This window comes from Astyanax mexicanus, chromosome 11 (genome assembly GCF_023375975.1).
Source record: "Astyanax mexicanus isolate ESR-SI-001 chromosome 11, AstMex3_surface, whole genome shotgun sequence".
NCBI lineage: Eukaryota > Metazoa > Chordata > Actinopteri > Characiformes > Acestrorhamphidae > Astyanax > Astyanax mexicanus.
In genome coordinates, this window is record NC_064418.1 from 10,517,030 (window position 1) to 10,539,351 (window position 22,322).

At 38.5% G+C, this 22,322-nt stretch overlaps 1 protein-coding gene across 10 annotated transcripts in view; it reads right to left on the bottom strand.

The window, feature by feature from the left end:
• Positions 1-22,322, bottom strand: part of stxbp5l (syntaxin binding protein 5L) — a 221,828-nt gene that overhangs the window by 41,830 nt on the left and 157,676 nt on the right. For 6 of the 10 annotated variants that reach the window (XM_022680503.2, XM_022680500.2, XM_022680498.2 and 3 more), the window contains exons 8-19: positions 18,486-18,609; positions 16,242-16,317; positions 13,899-14,053; positions 13,479-13,551; positions 11,374-11,521; positions 10,850-10,917; positions 9,403-9,443; positions 8,066-8,283; positions 7,145-7,311; positions 6,802-6,927; positions 6,152-6,303; positions 1,423-1,491 (exon numbers count right to left, since the gene is read on the bottom strand). In XM_022680503.2, coding sequence (XP_022536224.2) covers positions 1,423-1,491; positions 6,152-6,303; positions 6,802-6,927; positions 7,145-7,311; positions 8,066-8,283; positions 9,403-9,443; positions 10,850-10,917; positions 11,374-11,521; positions 13,479-13,551; positions 13,899-14,053; positions 16,242-16,317; positions 18,486-18,609 — 1,417 coding nt within the window. The remainder of the gene's footprint in view (positions 1-1,422; positions 1,492-6,151; positions 6,304-6,801; positions 6,928-7,144; positions 7,312-8,065; positions 8,284-9,402; positions 9,444-10,849; positions 10,918-11,373; positions 11,522-13,478; positions 13,552-13,898; positions 14,054-16,241; positions 16,318-18,485; positions 18,610-22,322) is intronic. The other 4 variants (XM_022680504.2, XM_022680501.2, XM_022680499.2 and 1 more) reach the window with 1 other exon arrangement.

Here is a 22,322-nt window from a genome sequence, read left to right on the forward strand (position 1 = left end):
CTACTGAACTTCTGGGACAGACTGATCTCTAAATGAACCCTGATTGGATACTCAGATACCAAAGCGCAAACCAAGACAAACTTTCGGCAAAGAAATAGAGCCTGAAATGCCTGGATGTGTGGTCTTCTTCGTCTGTAAACTTAAGAACTTCACTCTTAAATATAATGATATATATAAATGGTTCTTCTTCCAATTGACTCCAAAGAAGCAACAATGGACACAAAACTTGGAATTTGGAAGAAGCTCCACATAGTGCAAAGATTCCATGTATTCTCAAAACAAAAAACGCTCTTGCCTTGAATATACTATCCTAGAGAAAATATAGAATTTGTATAGAATCTTTATATTATGTTGGACGTTCTTTGAACTGAATAGAATAAGAACCCTTCACGGAAAGCATTAGTGGGAATCCAAAATAGGTTATTTGACATCAGAGGAATCAGAGGAATTTGTAGACCTAATTTTTTGCCGTAAATTGTAATACATTTTCCTCCCACAGTCATGTCCAGGGAGGTTAGCTACAGTCCCATAGACTTTTTTTGTATTGTCTCATCTGACCTTGGAGTTAATCTGTAAGGTTCTTTGGTTAACTTTCATATTATCCATCTCTTTAATTTTTCTCATTTTTTATTTTTCTCTCACGGTCACGTCCAGGGAGGTGAGCTACAGTCCCGTAGACTTTGTTTTGGGTAATGATCCTGTAAGATAATTGATGACACTCTGAAACTCTTTACCAGATGCATCAAAGCATTTTCAAAATATAACTAAGCTCCTCTCCATGTTTCATAGAAGGTATAATGCTCTATTTTTTGCTGGCTTCATTTTTTCAGCTGGGAATATAGAGCTGATGTGGTGCTGCTCGGGTCTTTAGTTTTTATTCTTGGCTCTTTGGTTAACTTTTATTTTATCCCTGTCTTAAATTTGTCATAGATTTTTGTTACGGTCACGTCCAGATCAAGATAAAAAGGAAAAGGTCTTATACATTTACCTTTTATCTTGTCCGTCTATAATTTTCTTTCTATAATCTCCTGAGAGAAATCTCTACTAAATTTTCTGTGGTCCATGTTCAGTGTGGTACACACCGCACTTTTTGCCCCTTAAATTTGCAGACTGAATGAATGTTTGATTTGATGTTTGAAGACACCTGTGATGCTCATGACAGTATGTACCTTAGGTTAACTTTATTTTCCACCTTTTTAGGGGTACCATTACGTTTTTGTCAGTTTTACATTATTTTAGTATCCATTGTAGATTCTGTATTGGAAGGGTACCAACAATTTTCTCCATATGTGTGACTTTAATTACCTAATTAAATCCACAAATCTACTGAACATCCAAGCATTTCAGGTGACCTCCCCCCACTTCAGGCTACTGAGCCCTGCCCACCCACCCCATCGGCTTCTTCCGGGAGGCGGGACTTACTCTGGTAGGAGGTACGGATCCTTTTCTTTGAATCGGAATAAAAGTTAGACAGGCCACGCATGCAAAAGTCTTGCAACAGCGCACCCATGCCCAAGCACCGCAACCCACCAGAGAGAGAGAGAGAGAGAGAGAGAGAGGGAGAAAGAGGAGGGAGAGAGAGAGAGAAGAACAAAAGAGGCTCCGAGTGAAAAAGAGGAGTGTGACCGCAATGCAAGACCAAGTTCAGTGTTCAGTGAGTGAGTGAGTGAGGGAGGGGGGAAGGAAAAAGGAAGAAGGAGAAGGCAGGGATCTGGGGAAGGAAGGAATGTGAAGCAGTGAACATCTCTGAAAAACAAGCGTAAAGAAAAAGAATCGAAAACTGACCCTGAAACTGGATAACCCGTGGACCCTCACAGCACTCTACTGCTCCAGAGAGGTGGTCAACCCTCACCCATTCAGTACAAACCAAGCCAAACCAAATAAATAATACATAATAACCACAATTCCAATACAGTTGGCATGCTGTGTTAAATGAAAATAAATGTAATAATAATAATAATAATAGAATACAATGATTTACAAATCTTACAGACACATACTTAATTCACAATAGAACATACAACACGTATCAGAGGATAATATAAAATTTTACAGTTTTAACTTTAAAACTTGATGGTAGCAATGTATCTCGAAGAAGTTGGGACATAGCAACAAAAGGCTGGAAACGTAAGTGATACTAAAAAAACAGCTGAAATACAAGCAATTTCCAATGAACTCACATGACTGAGTATTAAAAGAGTGTTAAAATGGTTCGAATCCTGTTCATGTTCCTTGCCATCGGATACCGGAGCCCTGAGAGAGCACAATTGGTGCATCAGCAGCAGTTCAAAAAGAGGTTGTAGCTAACTTCACATGTATCGGAGGAGGCATGTGCTAGTCTTCATCCTCCTTGTGTTGGAGCATCACTAGTGATAGGGAGAGTCCTAATGAGGGTTGGGTAATTGGCCTTGTAAATTAAAAAAAAAAAAAGTGTTACAAGGCAGAGGGAACTGTCTTACAATCTACAAAAAAGTGCATCACAATGCTTATAGCTAACTTACACCTCATCCAACAGTCTATTTCCACACTTTCTGCCTGCATCATTTAAATAGCAAAAGTGCTTCTGAATATATCTACGCCAATGGTCGTGGTGGTCTCAAAATGAGGTGTGTTTAGCTAAATTTCTGGCGTATTGCTATCTTAGCAACAGAAAACACAGGTGATATATTTTGCTATCTTGGCACTGAATTGTCAAAACAGGTGTGTCCCCCACTTGTTAGACACATATGGACACACCGCAGAATTAAAAACACACTCAGACTCAAGAAATCACTGCACAGGTTTAGGAACACTTCCAAAAATCACTGTCTGGGTTTACAGTTTCCAGATTTTAATTGAATGTCCAACATTTTTTGAGACAAGTTTTTCATGAAATGGAATCTGATATATGTTCATTGCTGTGTTGTGATTAAAATAAGGGTCAATAATTTTGCTAATCATTGTGTTCTGTTTTTTTTTACATTTATTTACATTTTACACAGCATCTCATTTTTTTGGAATTGGGATTAAATAAAATAAAATAAATAACACAATAAAACAAGAATAAACCTATTTTTCACATCCAGTCATTTAATATGGCCTGTATCCGGATTGTAATCTGATAGGGGATTGACCAGACAGCAGCCAGTCATCATCAGAACTTTCTGTTCCACCTTATAGTGCACTGGTTCCATTCTGGTTTACCTACACCTATCTGAATTAAACAATTGCCTCATTTAAGGTGGAAAGAAAAAAAATCAACATGGTTCAGGGTGTGTTCACACCTAGTCCTATCAGAAAACAATCCAGATTCCAAGTCAGATCAAATGAGCATGTGTGAAGACGGAAGAGGAACAAAAAAAATTATTTAATGTAAAAAAAGGAAGAAAAAATTAAACACTCTTGAGAACATGTGAACATGTGGAAAGACCTATAAGGGGCAGAACATGCAGAAGAGCATGACGAGACAAGATGATGTGAACTGTACTGTTTCTTGGGCAAAATGATATGGAACCAAATAACCTGCGAAATACTGTAATCTGACTGTAATAATATGTAACTAAATAAATGTTATCAGCACAGTTGCTGAGCCCCAACTGATTTCTTTAGGAAAGCTAAATAAAAACATTTAAATGTCAATTTAACAAGACAACTGTTAAAAAGTTTGATTTAGAAAAAAGCAGTGTTTACTCTTGTGGAATTATATATGTATATACACTACTGGTCAAAAGTTTTATAACACCCCAATTTTTCTCTTTATTTTGCCATTTAAACGCTTTGGGTTCAGTTAATAACCAGAAATTGTAAAAAATCCAGACTTCAAAATTTTGCACAAAACTGCTAGAGCCTTTAATTAAAAAACAAATTAAGTAAAAACAAAATAAAATTAATTTTAGTAATGTAAAAAAAAATATATATATATATATATAAATATATATATAACATGCCAAGATGCATGAAAACTCTGGGTTTGCATAAAAACCAGGGTTATTGCACCAAATATTGATTTCTGAACTCTTAAAAATGAATATGAACTTGTTTTCTTTGCATTATTTGAGGTCTGAAAGCTCTGTCTTTTAAGTTATTTCAGCCATTTCTCATTTTCTGCAAATAAATTCAGTAAATGACAATATTTTTAAGTGGAATTTGGGAGAAATGTTGTCTGTAGTTTATAGAATAAAACAACAATGTTTATTTTACTAAAACATGGACCTATAGATTGCAAAATCAGAGAAACTGATTCAGAAACTGAAGTAATTAGAGGGTGAAATGCAATAATAAAATAATAAAGATGAGAAAATAAAGAAAAGCTTGTTTAGGCCATGCACCACTGATACCGGATAATTAAAAAATAGGGGTGTTCTAAAACTTTTGACCGGTAGTGTATATACAGCGGTAGACTGTAGGGGTTTTTATATTACAGTAAAGAAAGAGCTGTTTCATTTGTAAATGCATTAACATTATAAATGCAGCATTTACTCTAGCCGTGTAAAGACAAATCAAATATTAATTAATTATGGTACTGGAAGTTGAATTATCGCTCACTATTCTACTGCGGACAAATCCTGATATGATCAGTAAAAACACTGATCATCACCCAGATCCGTGTACAATTCTGATAAATGAAACATTAACATTGTCTAACGTACAAAGATTACAGTTTATACGTACAAAAATGACATATATAAAAGATAAATGAAATGTTAATAACAGGTATAAATTTGGTCATTACTGAAGTATACTGTGCACAGATATACAAAAATGATGTTGATGAGATTAATATACATAAAATATGTGAATTGTCTTATCTTCATGAAATCAGTGTGAAGACATGGATTATTGCCAGCAATTAAAAAAGTTAGATGTTGACAAATTAGTGACAATACTGGTAAAATGTAAAAAAAAAAAAAAAAAAAAATATGAGTAATGAGAATAAAAAAAGTTATAAAAACATTTATAATATGATCAATTAAACTCAGACATTATAAAACACACAAAAAAAAATTAAATTGGTGCAAAAATGATGTTGATATAATAAACGCTGATATCCAATACGATGAACAAAACAATGGAATATCTTTAAAGTCTTAATTTTTTTTTTTGTTTAATTTGATTATAATGTCAAAAATATAGTAAAATTTGAAAAACTATGATAATCAGACAGGTCTGTATTTGTACTTTTGTATAAAGGGACGATTATGATATGATACAGTTCCAGTCAAACAGGTTGAATACACCTTCTCATTCAATGTTTTTCTATATTTCTTTATTTAATTTAATTGATTTTCTACATTGTAGATTAATTATCCCCTAATCTAAACCTGATTAACCGAGATGGTGATTTGAGGTGATTTGGGATGAGCTGGAGCTTCACAGCGTAAAGAAAAAGCAGCAACTATTGTTAAGCACCTCCAGGAACTCCTTCAAGACGCTGAGAAAACTATCCCGGTTCTAGATTCTACCTTATGAAGACACTGAGATTAAAATACCAAGAGTGTGCAGATCTGTCCTCAAAGATAAATGTACTGCTTAAGTATAAAACATATTCTGGTTTGTTTAACACTTTTTTTCTGCATGTGTTCCTGTGTAGCTTTAATATTTTTTAGTCTTCAAAATAAAATTTACAATGTAAAAAAAAGAAGATCCTTAAAAAAAAAGAAAACACATTGAATGAGAAGAGGTGGTTTAAAAAATTTGGCTAGTACTGTACGTTTTTCTTTGTGTGAGTGTGATGGGTTGGGTGGTGGGAGGGGGAACTGGGAGATTAGTAGAAGCGTGTGTGTGTGTGTGTGTGTGAGATAGTAGAGGCTGTGGGCTCTGTCAGGAATCGTGCTGAAGCGAAGGCAGACAGAGATGTCAAAACGAACAACATGCAGAGAATGCAGAACCATAAGTGCAGCCTGTCTCATGCAGTCAAGAGAAAGAGAGAGTGTGTGTGTGTGTATGTGTGTGTGTGTGCATGTGTAAACTGTGTGGGCGTGTAAGAAAGAGAGAGAGAATGAAAGAGAGAGAGAGAGAAGGACAGAAGATTGACAGGAGGCAGAGAGAACAGAGCTGGAGTGACAGAGTGAGAGAGTTACTACATATGTCTGTTCCTGATGGCGTGTGTACAGTGTGTGTGTGTGTGTAGAGTGTGTGTGTGTGTTTAGATTGTGTGTGTGTGTGTGTGTACCTGATGTGGACTGGCGGTTCTTGCGTGGGGACCGCGTGAGGCGCTGAAAAGGGTCGGCTGCGCCGTAGAGCTCAACGGTGCTCATACACAAGATCACCGTCTTCTGGAGGTAGTCCACCACGGCCAGACCATTACAGTTACCCAGAGCCAACCTACACACACACACACAGCAGTCAAATCACACACACAAGACACGCAAGCTCCGCCCCTTCTCCCCTCTTGAGATGAAGAACCCGTTGAATAGCATGAATGAGCAGGCCAGTTCTCTCTGCTAAGAAGTGCAAAAACGCTGCACCATTAAACTACCAATCCGCCAAAGTCAGAGCGCACCTGGCTCTCAAAGAGAACAGCAAGTGACACACTGATTGGTTTATTTCCTGTTAGGCCCAAAACACACCCATGATTAATTAAGATAATTAGTACATGTCTTTTGTGCAATCCGAGCCACGCAAATCCTACTTTTTCCATTGTTACGATAGCAAAGACACACTGACACGTCTTTTGCGCATTCTAAGCCACGCAAATCTTACTTTTCCCATTGTTACGATAGCAAAGACACAATGACACGCCCCAAATCAAGCTGCATAGTGCATAATGCGGTTGACGGCTCACCTATAGATCACTAAAACAGGTAATAAGTGGCTACTTACAGTCCGTAGGCGGAGTTCAAGTCCAAGCTGGTGATTTGTTGAGGCGGCTCTCCATCCACCCATAGCAACTGCACCACAAGCTCCGCCTGGTAACCGGGAGGCATCCGTATCATACGGTCTTTAACCCTGAAAGAAAATGTATATAATTATAACAAGCTGTAATCAAATCTGTGCTGTGCTGAAATGTGAGATTTTGTGAATTTGTTAATTGTGAATTTACCAAATTGTTTCCTAGCAATACATTTCTGAACGTTCACCTCTACTGGATGTGAGTGTAGAGCTGTGAATGGTGAGGGGAGTGAGTGAGTGAGTTGTTGTGTGAGGTGCAGTAGCAGTAGCTGACCTGAGGCAGGGGATACTGTCCCTCGCACTGTCCGGCATGTTGCTGCGGGGGCTGGGGGGCTGAGGCTGGGGCGAATGACCCCCTGGGTCCGTCAAACACACTGTGTTCTCTGTGTCTGACGGAGAGATCACCTCCTCCATCTCACACTGCAGACGCACCTCAAGAGACTGCAGGATAACAACACACACACACACAGATACACACACATACACACAGATACACACACAGTTCAGAATGAAATATTCATAAATATATTTTGCAGTATGGGTCATCACTCATCACTGTGGAAAAGGAGGTCAGTTAGTCAGTAAGTGCTTTTTTTTTCAGCAGTCTAAAGTGCTGCCACTATGATCGGGAGATTGCTTGTTCGAATCCTGGTCATGCAGCTTGTCTTCAGCTGCCAGAGCCCTGAGAGAGCACAATTGGCCTTGCTCTCTCTGGGTGGGTAGATGGAGCTCTTTCTACTTATCAGTACTAGGGTGATGTCGATCAGCACAAGAATAGAATAGAATAGAATAGAATATCTTTATTTGTCATCATACCAAGTAAATAAAGGTGCAATCCTTTCCGACAAACAATACAATTTTAAAAAGTATGATTTAACTAAAATAAATTACCAATAATCTAAAAAATAAAATTTACAAAAAAGTTGGAAAATAGCATATAAAAGATTTACATGCAGAAAATATAAGTGGCTCCATCTAATCCAGCATTGAGTTTGTTTTCTGGATGATTCTCATGGATTGAGGTGCATATTTTAGCATGATCGGCTCCTCAAAAACACTTTCCATGAGCACAAATAAACTATTCAATTAAATAACCGAGAAATTCAAAAGGCCTTATAATATTTTATGTTAAATGTAAACACACACACTCAAACACAGACACACAACACACACACACACACACACATGCTCTGACCGTGATGGTGGTGTTGGCGTCATGCTTGCTGAAGCGGTAGAGGATGACGTGGGCACTGATTCCCACCACGCAGAAGATGCGGCTCTGGGGGCACCAGCTGACCATCTGAACAGCATAGGGGTCTTCCTCCACCAGCTCGGCGCTGCGGCCCGTCTCCGCACCCTTCGGCTTCTCAAACACCTTTGACGTCTTCAGCTTGTAGAGCATCTGCAGCGTGACTGACAGAGAGGAGGGGCTTATTACTTACTATCGAACGCTCAGTACTAACATGCAGATGAGAATAAACAGTAAACTATTGAGGTGGAGGGGAGGAGCCACAGATTAAGCATCTTGCACCCGATTTATGTCAGGTTCACACTTCACTATTTAATCCAGTTTTTCAGTCACCGACACTTTTTTATTGATCGCCGACAAAAACTCTGTTCGGAGAGTCGCATGCTAAATATCTGAAGTCAGAAGCAGCAGCTACCTACAGCCAGTGGGATCACAGAGAGAGAGAACCACAGGTCCAAAACACATCTCCTTTCATGACCAGTGTGATTTATGGAGAGTGTGACAACTTTCTCTCTTCCTGTTATATCATGAAATTACTGTTAAACTCTAGAGGGAGCTTGCGAGTGAGTCCTCTCTGAATGGGGGTGAATAGAGCTAAAAGCTAAAAACTTAAAATTAAAAAAGTAACTAATTACAGTACTTGTTTTGAGTATTTCTTTAATTTTAAAAAGTAGAATAATGAATTTCCTAAAAAGCAAAGAAAGTGTGCCTTCATATTTCAAAAAAGTTCTGTAGTGTGAACAGCACAGTGACTGACGACTCAAAAAAGTTGTGTAGTGTGAACAGCACAACAACTGATGACTTAAAAAGTTGTGTAGTGTAAACAGCACAATGACTAATGACTCAAAAAGTCGTGTAGTGTGAATTTGGTATTAATCATCTGTTTCAGCTGCAGCTCATTTACTCATTTTTTGAGGCTCAACTCAATACGTATTGCTGACTAAACTAACAGATGCAGATGTAAAACGTCTTGCCTAAATGACCTTGAGTTGATTCTGTTACTGCATCATTTTAAACTTAAACTTTTATAGCACGAAACGTATCTATCTGATTTGACCTTAAACTTTTCATCACTTTAAACAGCTTAGCTCTTTGTAAAATGTTGTATTTTGGAGCTCCTCCAGGGGGGCTGGCGGTATGGATTTTAAAAAGTATTCGAGAAAGGAGAGAATTTAGATCATATACTGATTTGTTAACTTTTTAAAGGAGAAGAGTTTTGAAAGGTTTGATATGAGATGTAAGTCACAGGCTGTATTGGGTGTTTTAAAGGGTAAAGCACTTACTGGCTGTGGCGTCCCAAAACTTTATCGATCCGTCTGCATGTCTACGCAAAGGCAACAAAAAAGGAGGGAGAGAGAATGAGGGAAAGTCAGTCCGAACGAAAGCAGAAAAGATAAAGAGAGAGAGAGAGAGAGAGAAAGAGAGAGCACAGCTTGCTTAGTCAATATTACTATTGAATCAAAGTTATGAAAAGTGTTCCATTTACCAATATCTCAGAGCAGGAGCACATCCGAGACTTTATTGACTTCATGTGAAAGCAAACTAAAAATACTTCTACAGACAGTAGGAATGATCTTTACCAAGAGGCCTGTGTGGTCAACCGTTCTCAAATTTATTACATATAACAAACAGCCTGTGTTCAAGGAGAAGAAATTCTACTAGATCTGTAATATTTCTGCATACCGTATTTTCCGGACTATAAGGCACACTTAAAATCCTTTAATTTTCCCAAAAATCCTCAGTGCGCATTATAATCCGGTGAGCTATATGTATGAATGTATGAATTCTATGAAACCAGTCAGGTATTAAGGGGTAGTAAAGCCACTCTGCTGAAGTACAGCATTATAAGGGTGAGTTTTTAAGAAAAGTTCCTCCAGCACTAAGGATAGGTGCAGCAGCATTAGCATTAGCTGCGAAACACACTTTTGCCGTTCAGTTTTGAGTATATCGGACTGTAGTCTGGGCATTTACTGTGTTAAAACAAGCTACGTGAGACAAACCGCTAGCTGATAGTGCCCTGGCTTACCGGAACACTCAGTGTTCCTCAGTCTGTAGCGCTGTTGGGCGGCATTTACGTCGCCCTTAGACAAAATACTGGAAATATAAGCTTACTGTAAATAAACGTAAAATACTTAGGCGCTTCCCCATTAGAATGAAAACATGGCGACATCCTTGTTCCTTACTAGTCTTGCTTAATGTGCCTTATAATCTGGTGAGCCTTATGTATTAAAATAGACCAGAAAATAGACATTCATTGATAGTGGACAGTTCAGATATCAACAATTTAATTTACAATGGGTTTGGTGTAAATCTTAGTTTTGCACAGCTCCCAAATTGCATACCCTATGGGTTTGTGCACTGCTGCATGCCAATTGTGCGTACCAAGCGGGGGGTTGCACGTGTTGGGGATGCGCCTGTGTTGAGAATTCACTGCCAAGATAGCAATGAACGTCTAACTGTTTACCTCTGTCTGTGTTTTCTATTGCCAACGTAGCAATACACAATACGTAATTTACCTGAACACACCTCATTTCAAGACCGCCACACCCATGTGTTATAGTACACTGGGACACATGGAAACCCCTGATTCGTTATTTTTAACAAACTTACATAAAAATCTTCTCTCATATAATTTAATGGAATAAATGTATGCATATGCATAAATCCATGCCCTCCTTATGCAAACAGCCATCTACACAAACACACACACACACAAGCAAACACACTTACCCTGTTATGATGATCTCAGGATATGTCTGAGAGCCGACTGTCCACGTGCCTCCACTCACAGGCCACTCCTGAAAAGCAAACAATAGACATCCTTCAAAATTCAAGCACTGCTATCAAACAGCTGACCAGTGTCCTGCTCTGCCTCTCCTCTGATTAAAGTTAGTACTTTACTTTTCCTGATAGTTACAGTATTGGATGATATGGTACTTGGTACCATACCATGGTACAGGTTGGCTGGTAGGGTGTCCCCGTGGTTGCTGTGGCCATTTCTATGATATTTCAAGTGGTTGCTAAGATGTTCAGGCAGTTGCTTTAGTGGTTGCTGTGGTATTTTAAGTAGTTGCTCTGCTGGATTGATATTTAAAATATTTTTGATACCCCAAGCGCCAAGAGGGTGAAGGCCTGAATCTTTTCTAATTGCAGTTGATGCAGCATCACTGGGTATCTAGTGCACTCAAAGGAAAGTGCAGTGACCCAACTTTGATACAACAGCTTACAGACGCCTGTGCAGGTCGGCACAATACCTTGTGGCTGTATCCGGTCTTTTTGTGCTTCGCCCCGATGGAGTACAGCACAGGGATGATGTCTGGAGGGCAGTTGGCGAAGTAAGCTGTGCAGGTGACCGGTGATTCGTGAATGTCCATTGGGTAGGCATTCTCAAAGATGGGAAAACTGGACAAAACATGGAAAAAAAACTGTATTAAAGGTTGTACATGAGTGGATGTGTGAGAAATGTCCAATTTGCAAAGCATTAATTTTTCCGGCATTTTCTGCCCCATCCTCTCCTTCCCAGATGTAAAGCTCACATGGGTTGCCAATATATATATATATATATATATATATATATATATATATATATATATATATATATATATATATATATATATATATATAATATATGTATTATTATGTTTCAACGTCCAAAATCTCTAAACGCTAACAGCCTTATTGAAGCTCAGTGATTACTTGTTTAGCAAAAAAAAACAAAAAACAGCCAGCTTATTTGCGTGCTGTTGTGTTCTATACCTGGCAGCCCTGAGTGTGGAAATGGGACTGGGGGAATGATGGTGGAAGATTTCGTAAAACAAAATCAGACAGGGATTACACATAGTTGTACACTATATTTTCCTTTCAATGGAAAGGCTCCTATCCAAATGTTGCATAGTCTAAGACAAGTGAACCAAAAAGAGGTTATTCATTTTTTTAAGTGTTATATATTCCAGAATTCTCTATATAAAAAAAATAAGTGTATCATCCCAGTGAAAATTTGTTGCTAATCAACATCATTGGTCACTTTAAAATGTTTGAAATATATTTTTTATTAAATTTATCATTATGATATCATTATGAACTATTCAGGGATATAATTATGACCCTTGTTTCTACATCTAGTATTCACTTTTTCAGCTCTGAGCATACAGCATATTTATACATGTGTACTTTGGTCATTCTTGCCTATAGCACAGTTGAACCTGTAAAGATGCTGCAAAGGCAAAAATGGCCACAATAATAGTGCTTTTTTAACAGTTGGGTAAGGTTTATGAACTTTTTAAGCAGTTTTGTATGTTTTATTACTTCAAATGAACACATTTCATCATTTTCATTAATGAAAGACATATGGTTTAGAGTTTAGTGCCTTTTTAAAGGGTAAATGAAATGAGGTAAACTCTGAAGCTTGGAAGGAGTTCAGGTGTGAGCGATATTTCTGATTAATGCTGTCCTCAGACTGGCCTTGCAGCAGAGTAAACATCTGATGTGAAACTGGCAAGCGTCTCTAGAGCGACTTAAAAACACCCACTGCTCTCAAACGACCTTGTCTCTGTCTCTTAATAATAACACGCTTGATTGACACTGCTGTATGTGTAGAAACTCAAACACACACACATACTGTACACACACACAACAGACAACAGAGTTGCTTGTCTGTTTCCAGTTTCCATCCTCTGATCTTTGGGATGATAGTGTACAAAAATTTGTTCATTCAGTATTATAATATTATATTATTATAAACAGTACAAGGTACAGAAAAAAAGAAAAACAATCATCAAGTATCTATACGTATTAACAGTATATCCAATATGTACAGTATACAGCCATCAAACCAAGCTGAACTGCTTGAATTTTTGCACCAGGAGTGGAATAAAGTTATCCAAAAGCAATGTGTAAGACTGGTGGAGGAGAACATGCCAAGATGCATAAAAGCTGTGATTAAAAACCAGGGTTATTCCAACAAATATTGATTTTTTTAACTTTTCAAACTTTATGAATATGAACTTCTTGCATTATTTGAGGTCTGAAAGCTCTGCATCTTTTTTTTTTCAGCCATTTCTCATTTTCTGCAAATACATGCTCCAAATGACCATATTTTTATTTGAAATTTGGGAAAAATGATTTCTGTAGTTTATAGGATAAAACAACAATGTATATTTTACTCAAACTTATACCTATAAATAGCAAAATCTGAGAAACTGATTCAGAAATTGAAGTGGTCTCTTAATTTTTTCCAGAGCTGTACAGACATACATGCACACACAAACATCTCTCCTGGGTGGTGAGAGATGTTTCTGCAGGACATAGAAGCTTTTATGTGGGGTGTTGGCTGTATGCATGTGTGTGTGTGTGTCCTTACTTGCTCTGTGTGAGATCCACCACAATAAAGTCCTTCTCCAGCAACACCACCACTGCATACGGCTCTTGCACTTCTGTTAAAACACAACAAAGGGTTTTGTGTAATTTTGAAAACTTACGTGAAAGCAAATTACTGTGGTTTTATCATCATCATTAATACATGCATATATTAGGGATTACATTAACTAGATTAACTAGTCCCATGAATAGTAATATTAGTCACAAATCAGTCACACGTAATCGTAGGATTAATACATGCTTTTCAAACTTGCACTTGCTTCCAACAAAAAAAAAAAAAAAAAACACAGCGCATCCAACAAGTATGAAAGCCATCATTTGTATATTGAGAGAAATATGGAAAAATCTCTACAGACTGGATAAGGAGGATAAATATGTATGTGTATGAGTATGTGTGTGTTACCATTGAGATATGGTGTTTCACACAGCACAATGAACTCCACTATAGGGTGGTCCATCTCCAGCACTGTGATGGCTTTGCCGTGCATGATGGTGAGAGTGGGTCTACGTCCCGCTTTATCGTACGACAGACCACCAGAGAAGATCACAAAGGGCTCACTGATTAGAGAGAAACAGACAGAGAAAGAGAGAGAGAGAGAGAGAGAGAGAGAGAGAGAGAGAGAGAGAGAGAGAGAGACGAATTAATTCAGGATGTGTTAAAAAAACAATATATTGTTTTAATTACCTGAAATAAAATATTTTTACATTTACTTCCATTAAAAATTAAGAAGGTTTTATCTCCCCCTGTAAGGTTCCTGTTTTGGAGACACGTGTTTTTCACTGGACAGCAACAACTTGCTCCGCTCCATTCACTCTGAAGTTACAGGGGTTGGACAATGAAACTGAAACCTTAAAATTTATTGTCCTGACAGACAGTTCTGGTGGAAACAGGAGAGTTGAGGTGCACATTAAATTCAGCCGTGATTTGAGCAGCTGTAGTTTTATGTTTTTTGGATACAATGCGGATTAGCACCCGAGCATCTCTTTCAGACCGCTTCCTCTTACAGCGTCCACAGTTAATCCTGTTGGATGTGGTTCGTCCTTTTTGGTTGTATGCTGACATTACCCTGGATTTCGTGGCTCTTGATACATCACAAAGACTTGCTGTCTTGGACACAAATGCACCAGCAAGACGTGCACCAACAATTTGTCCTCTTTTGAACTCTGGTATGTCACCCATAATGTTGTGTGCATTGCAATATTTTGAGCAGAACTGTGCTCTTACCCTGCTAATTGAACCTTCACACTCTGCTCTTACTGCTGCAATGTGCAATTAATGAAGCTCCAATTTAGCCATGAAACCTCCCACACTAAAATGGCAGGTGTTTCAGTTTCACTGTCCAATCCCTGTATATAGATTGTTTCAACTTGGATTAATCAATACAAGACAGTCTTTAAGGCACAGTAAACAATACATTCTGTTTAAATCTAAGAGATTATAGAAATGTTTGTATATGTTTGGGAAACAAATTGTTTTGTTTTAGCGTATAAAATTATAGGAAACATCAGACGTGGATCTCAGGTGTGACAAATTAAGCAGGGAAATGCAGGATATGTAGGATATGCTGCGTTCAACAATGTAATCATAGCGTTTAACACGGGAGGATAAACACAGAGCAGTGAAAAAGCAGCACAGCTCAATCAGAGCAACGATCACAGCAGAGACGTGTGAAGAATTCAGCATTCAGACGCTCGCCAGCACAACCAAACAGAACAAGAAACAAACAAAACAAGATTCCATATGAAATAAAAGGTTCCATATATTTTAGCATTAATAGTGTATTTAATGAAAATTCATTAAACCAAATATTTAAGCAATAGAACAAGAGAGGGAGTGTGTTATCACGAATAACATCACAGCTGTAATTTGGTCGTAGGCACGTGATGTTATTCGTGATAACACACGACCTCGAGTGTTCTATTGCTTTTATACAACAGTTTTTTGTTACAAAATGAATTAAGAAAATAAATCAAAGAACTTTAAGAAATTAAGAATGAACATATTTTTATATGAACTGTGCCTTCCGCCAAAAAGTAGTTCCACAACAACTGTAACAGAACTGAAACGTAACTTTACGGTGTATGGTTTATACAGACTAACACCACGAAAGTTAGCTTGAAATCAAAATTGGGAATAAGTGAAGATGGTAACGTTAGGAGTGTGAAATAACGCTAATACTCTCCTCTCCAGCTTTGAGGAGTCGTCTTCAGGTGAAAGCTGCGCATTTTTTGAGCATTTCAGCCTATTTTGCTGGGTGGTGTTGGTTAGCATGCCGGCTGGACTGTAGTTAGGTTAGCGTAGCTTGCTTTAGCTCAGCTTAGCCTAGCCTGGCTGGTTAAGTTACCGTTCTGGCTGTCAGACGGCATTAGCCGAGCGATTTTCCTTCCCTTTTTTCCACAAAAGACGAGCCAACGCTGCAGGCGAGCGTGACGTGGTTGAGCGCTAGCCTGTGCTAAGCTAATGCGGCTGCTGGTGCCGGTGGAGGTGATGATTCAAAACTGTCCTGTGTATATACGCCGTTACTCGGCAACGAGTCGGCGGAGTGATACAAGTTAAGTGTCAGAAGGCCGTGATGTTATCACAAATATCAGCACAGCTAGAACACTTCTCAACCAATCAGATTGTGAGGTCGGAACTAACTGTTGTATAAAATTAAATGAAATGAATGCTTTTTGTCAATTTCCAGCAATCAAATATCCAGTGATGTGGGTATTTCCTGCTTGCAATATGTGTGTGTGTACTCACCTGTTTCTGCAGGTCTTGTACTCCACCTTTAAAATGGGTTTACATGATTCTTTTCTACCGTCTCTTTGAGATTTACCTGAAACAAGAACAAATGTGTCGTAAGCATTTAAATATAGTTATAATAATGCATAAAATACAGCATATTATTAATGTTAAAAGGTGGTCAATAAAACCATGCAAACATGTATTTTTTTGTGTGGTATTAGTTTAAGCAGACTATGTTTGTCTATTGTTGTGACTTAGATGAAGATCAGAACACATTTAATGACCAATTTATGCAGAAATCCAAGTGTAATCCCAAAGGGTTCACATACTTTTTCTTCCAACTGTATTATTTTCCTCCTTTTACCCTGTTCTTCAATACTTATGACCTCACAGGATAGACCACCACCACAGATCAGCTATTATTATTTGGGTGGTGGGTCTTTATTCTCAGCACTGCAGTGAGTAATATTGGCATGGTGGTGGTGGTGGTTTATGAGGTGTTAGTGTGTGTTGTTCTGGTATGTGTGGATCAGACGCAGCAGTGCTGCTGGAGTTCTTAAACACCTCAGTGTAACTGCTGGACTGAGAACAGTCCACCAACCAGAAGCATCCAGACAAAAGCATTCTGACTTTACCTTATTTACAAGGTGAATCAGCTATAAGTAGGAGTGTGTAATGGAGTGGAGGACAGTGCGTGAACACTGAGGTGTTTAAAAACTCAAGCAGCACTGCTGTCTCTGATTCACTTGTACAAACCAGTGTGGGTATTGAATAACAGTGTGAAAAAAGGACAATAAAGTATACAGAGAAACAGATACAGGAATACAGTATTTAACCATAGAACTACTCTGTGCTCCAGTATGCTCAGTGGAGCTGATAAGATGGACAGTGAGTCAGTCTGTAATATTAATCATTCCACACAACACACACACACACACACACACACAGACTGTATGTCCTTCAGCACGGGCTCCGATCAGTGTCCATTATAAAGTAATGAGGCGGCCGTGCCGACATTCTAAATTTATAAATTATTACATGATGACTCATGTATGAAGTTGGACACAGCACACAGTGTGTGTGTGTGTGTGTGTGTGTGCGCTCCTAGTGTGACTCCACTCTTTCCACTCTGTAAATGAATGAGACATCAGTGGAGTAAGTCTACCAGGACACTGACTAATTCAGTTTTCCAGCCAATCAAATTTGATTACGATGAAAAATAAAGCCAGTATAAATATAATACCGAGGTGAGAGACCTTCTATAATGTACATCAACCAAAGCTGCAGAAAGTGAGTGGAAATAAATCAGATCAGTCTGAGCCTTTGAAAGAACAACATGACAATTCTGAACAATGCAGAAGGTCTAGGTTCAGTAATATATGTTTACTTATATACTGTGTATATATACATATACAGGGGTTGGGCCATGAAACTGAAACACCTGGTTTTAGACCACAATAATTTATTGTCCCGACGGACAGTTCTGGAGGAAACAGAAGTTGAGGTGCACATTGAATTCTGCTGTGATTTGGGCAGTCGTGGTTTTATGTTTTTTGGATACAATCCGGGTTAGCACCCGAACATCCCTTTCAGACAGCTTCCTCTTACAGCGTCCACAGTTAATCCTGTTGGATGTGGTTGATCCTTCTTTGTGGTATGCTGGAATTACCCTGGATACCGTGGCTCTTGATTCATCACAAAGACTTGCTGTCTTGGTCTCAGATGCGCCAGCAAGATGTGCACCAACAATTTGTCCTCTTTTGAACTCTGGTATGTCACCCATAATGTTGTGTGCATTGTAATATTTTGAGCAAAACTGTGCTCTTACCCTGCTAATTGAACCTTCACACTCTGCTCTTACTGGTGCAATAATGTGCAATTAATGAAGATTGGCCACCAGGCTGCTCCAATTTAGCCATGAAACCTCCCATACTAAAATGACAGATGTTTCAGTTTCATTGTCCAATCCCTGTATAAGATATATACTATACAGATAAGAGATATATACCATAATATATAATAGAACATATATCAGCATATATATGACTATATTTATGAACCAGACTGCATTATTAATCAACAATATAGAAAATAATAAGAATAAAGAAAAAAGACATTAAATGAACAGGGGTTTGTCCAGACTTGTGACTGTTACTGTGAATATATATGTGTTTTACATCACTTTTTGTATATTTCTATGTGTACTTATGGGCAGTTCGATCTTGTACTTGTTTTTGCGAAGTCTCTGTGCCATCTCACCGTGAGGGAAGGTGACCTGGAAGGGCTTGGCTGTGTTCCTCAGGTTCCACATACTTAAACTCCCATCAGAGTGACTGCACATGAACTGCCGACCTTCATGATGCCAACTCACAGAGTGAATCGCCTAGAGAGAAAGAGAGAGAGAGAGAGAGAGAGAGAAAGAAAGAGAGAGAGAGAGAGAGAGAGAAAAAGAAAGAGAGAGAGAGAATTATGCTATATATAAAATACATATTTAAAGCTACATAACTCTGCCTGTCTGCAGCAAAGGAGGCTACTGGAAGAACTTTTTGGACAACTTTAAAAGAAAAGTTATATGGATGGAGAAAAGAAAACACTGCATTCTTGGATAACAACCTTATCCCATCTGTGAAACACGGTGGTGGAAGGATCGTGGCTCGGGTCTGTTTTGCTGCATCTGGACCAAGACTGAATAGCATCGTTGGCTATTCAAGCAAATTCTGTATTATACCAGCAAATTCTGAAGGAAAATGTCATGAGATCTGTCTGTGAGCTGAATCCTAAGAGAACATGGGTCATGCAGCAGGACAATGACCATAATCACACAATTTGTTCTTATGTTCTTATATCCTCTGGTGAACTTTTCAATATTTGGTCAAATATTTGCATAAATTACAAACATTTAAAAAAGTTTACAAACTTTCAAGGACCACAGTACACAGTACATACACTAATAGTGCATTCAAGTGTGAGTAAGAGAGTGGAGAGAGTAAGAGACTGTTTTACGTAACAAGATCTGGAAATTCCATCCAGCAGAAACACTCACACATCTCTCTCTACCTCTTTAACTCTCTCACTCTCTCTCTCAATCTCTCTCTACCTCTTTAACTCTCTCACTCTTTCTCAATCTCTCTCTCAGAGAGTACATTCAGTTACCTTCTGCATCTAATTAATCAGCCATCAGAACAGTTTAAAAGGCCTGGGGCTGAACTGGCCCTTCTGAATAAGAGCACTCCTCTGCTGCTGCTGCTTCTGCTGGAGACGGGTTTGATGTTCATTTGGCTATGTGCTGTGTGTGTTCGGAGCAGGTGTGAGGAAGCAGCCTGTTAGGCTTTGAAGTGTAGGGGCCTGACGTGGTTGATTTGAGAGAGATGAGAGGAAATTAAAATGATGCAGGAGCGAAATCAACAAACTCCTCTTTAGCAACACATTAGGGAGATGTTTTCTTTCCACCCTGCTTCCCAATCCCAGACTTCCGTCTGATAATCAATACACTCTTCCTTAAGATCCCTGCTGTTCTTGTTTCAAATGAAAATCACCAATTCAATTTACACATGTATAAATTCCAAGACTGAAAATTCATACTAGGACTAGTTCTTTCAGAGGAAGAACTAGGAAGTTCCTTCAGAGGTGTTGAGTTGTGGATATAAAATAAGTGGAGTTATGAATATAACTTAATTTTGGGGATGATTGATCCACGCCCTTACTCCTCCCACTCTCCACCCTATATAAACCATCACTTCCTCTTTACCTGTGTGTCGAACAACTTCTCACTTCTCCCGTTTCTCTTCCATTATCTCTACTTGTAGGGGCCTGCCCTGGACTCCTGCTCAAAATTCTCTGAGTCTGCCCCCCCACTTTTCATCTCATTCCAGTCCAAATACTAGCAAATAAACATATATGTTTATTTTACACTTTCTCCGATGTAACTCACTAAAAGAGCAATTGCACCAGAGGTTAATTTTAATTAAATCAAAGCTGATATTTACATATTTACAGTATAAACACCCCTTTTACTCAATGGTCATTTTTGTTTGAAAACCCACACAAGGACAGAAAGAACATGGTAACTTCACCCAGTTGGGGACTTGGACCCAAGACCCAAGACGCCAATGTGAATATGCTAAACATCAACCGCTTGCTGCCCAATAGTAGGATGAAGTATGTGTGCTCATGATCTTGATGTGCACTTATTTGCCTTATTTGTACTTGGATTTGCCTTGTAATTGAAGACTAACATAGTCAGACTGAGTTTTGATATTTTGTTGAAAAAATATATGAAGTTTTGGTGAGGTTTGCATTTACGGATCCAGTGCTGGAGTACGATTCTTGTGCTACAAAAAAAGAGATAAAACTGGTCATGCTTTCATTTATTTCCAATTATCCACAAACTGGAGTGCTCGTGCTGGAGTGCTCGTGTCCAATCTCCAAATTCAAAACCCTGGATTTGTGTGTTTATTAGGGCTGACCATAGACTGTATATAAAGATGGACGCCGTGTCGCCGTTCCCATTCATTCAATGAAAATGAAGCCAAAATCTTCCGCCATTATGGCGATTCAGAGACCAGAGTCTGCGCAGTAGAGACCAGAGGAGGGAGAAAGGCTGTGGAGAGACCGCCTACTCATTTAAATAACCCCGCCCCTGAGGGCTGCCTCGCGGTCACAGACTGCAGAGCGGGGCGGAGCGCAGCTGACGGTCTGTTATTGGTCCCGCCCATAAGCAGCCCTTTTACCATAACCACACCTTTTTTGAATAGAGCCAAATAAAGTTTTAAAAACCGAATTCTGTGGGGATATAAAAATGTGACAATATAAGCAGATGTTACACTAGCTGTTGCATTTAAATAATGGAGGTAGAATTACAGTATATTAGAAAAAAACGTGATTGAAAGTTGTCTGTTTTGCCATTGAAACCTATGGGGATGGGTGGAGTTACACAGCTTTCTGCAGCCGAACAGCAGGGGGCGCCCGACCTGTGGTGGCTTCACTTTTAAGAGACGATGCTCTGTCCAGCTATATACAGTCTATGGGGCTGACCAATTAAATATGGGCCAGATCAAAAAGCCCAGAGGAAGACAATTAATTACTATATTTTTTCTTAACATACTTTAACACCTTATTTTATTGATCTAGGATAGTGTAGCCCTCAACCATGCACTGTGTAGCTTGAAAGGGCATGTCAGTGTTTTTGTTATCATAACAGCGGGAAAAGCACACCTTGCTCGAAACACGTAAAAGGCATGTACTAATTATAATCTAAGTCATGTGCACTCTGACTTTGGCAGATTGCTATTTCAAAGGCGCAGCTGGCTGGACTTCTCCAACACTTCCATTTAAAGTGGGGGTGTACATGTGCACGTTGGGCACATCTCTCTGCCAAGATACAGTAGCAACGACTGTCTGACTGTTGACAATTGCCTAGGTATTTTTTTTTATTTAGTTGAGCACTGGTGTTTTCCATTGTCAAGATAGCATTACACCAGAAATGTACCTGAACACACCTCACTAGATATATTTTTAAGCACCATTTCTATCTAAACAATGCAGATAGCAATGAGCATCAGGATGCACCTTGCGCAGGTTGTAAGATAGAGCCCATTGTTTTTGTGAGATTAATTAACCTTGTCTCAGACCTATTTGTACTTGGACTTTTTATGGACTCATGGACTTATGTCTTGGACTGAATAGTTCTCTTAATTGTCTTGGATTAAAAAGTACTCTGCCTTCATGGAGTTTTTAGTTTTCGTTCCTCTGACTGGTTTTGCAATCAACAGACTTTGGACTTGGACTCGATTGATTCATATTCAAATGTATACTGTTAGATTTATGCACTTATTTACGTGTTAAGACTTTTTTTATTGAGTATTTTTACTCAGTGTACTTTTCATATATTCAACATTGTATCCTGTACTCATTTTATTCTAATTTATCCTAAATTGGACAAATGAAAAATGTTAGAAGTTCAGATTCAAATCTGCTGATAAAAAATGTAAAGTGAATGCAAATGCAATACATTACATGACTGTGCAATTTATGATCTGATTATATAAATTGTATTTGAATGATCCAGCATGATGAGAGTAGTCTTGAATTCTAATT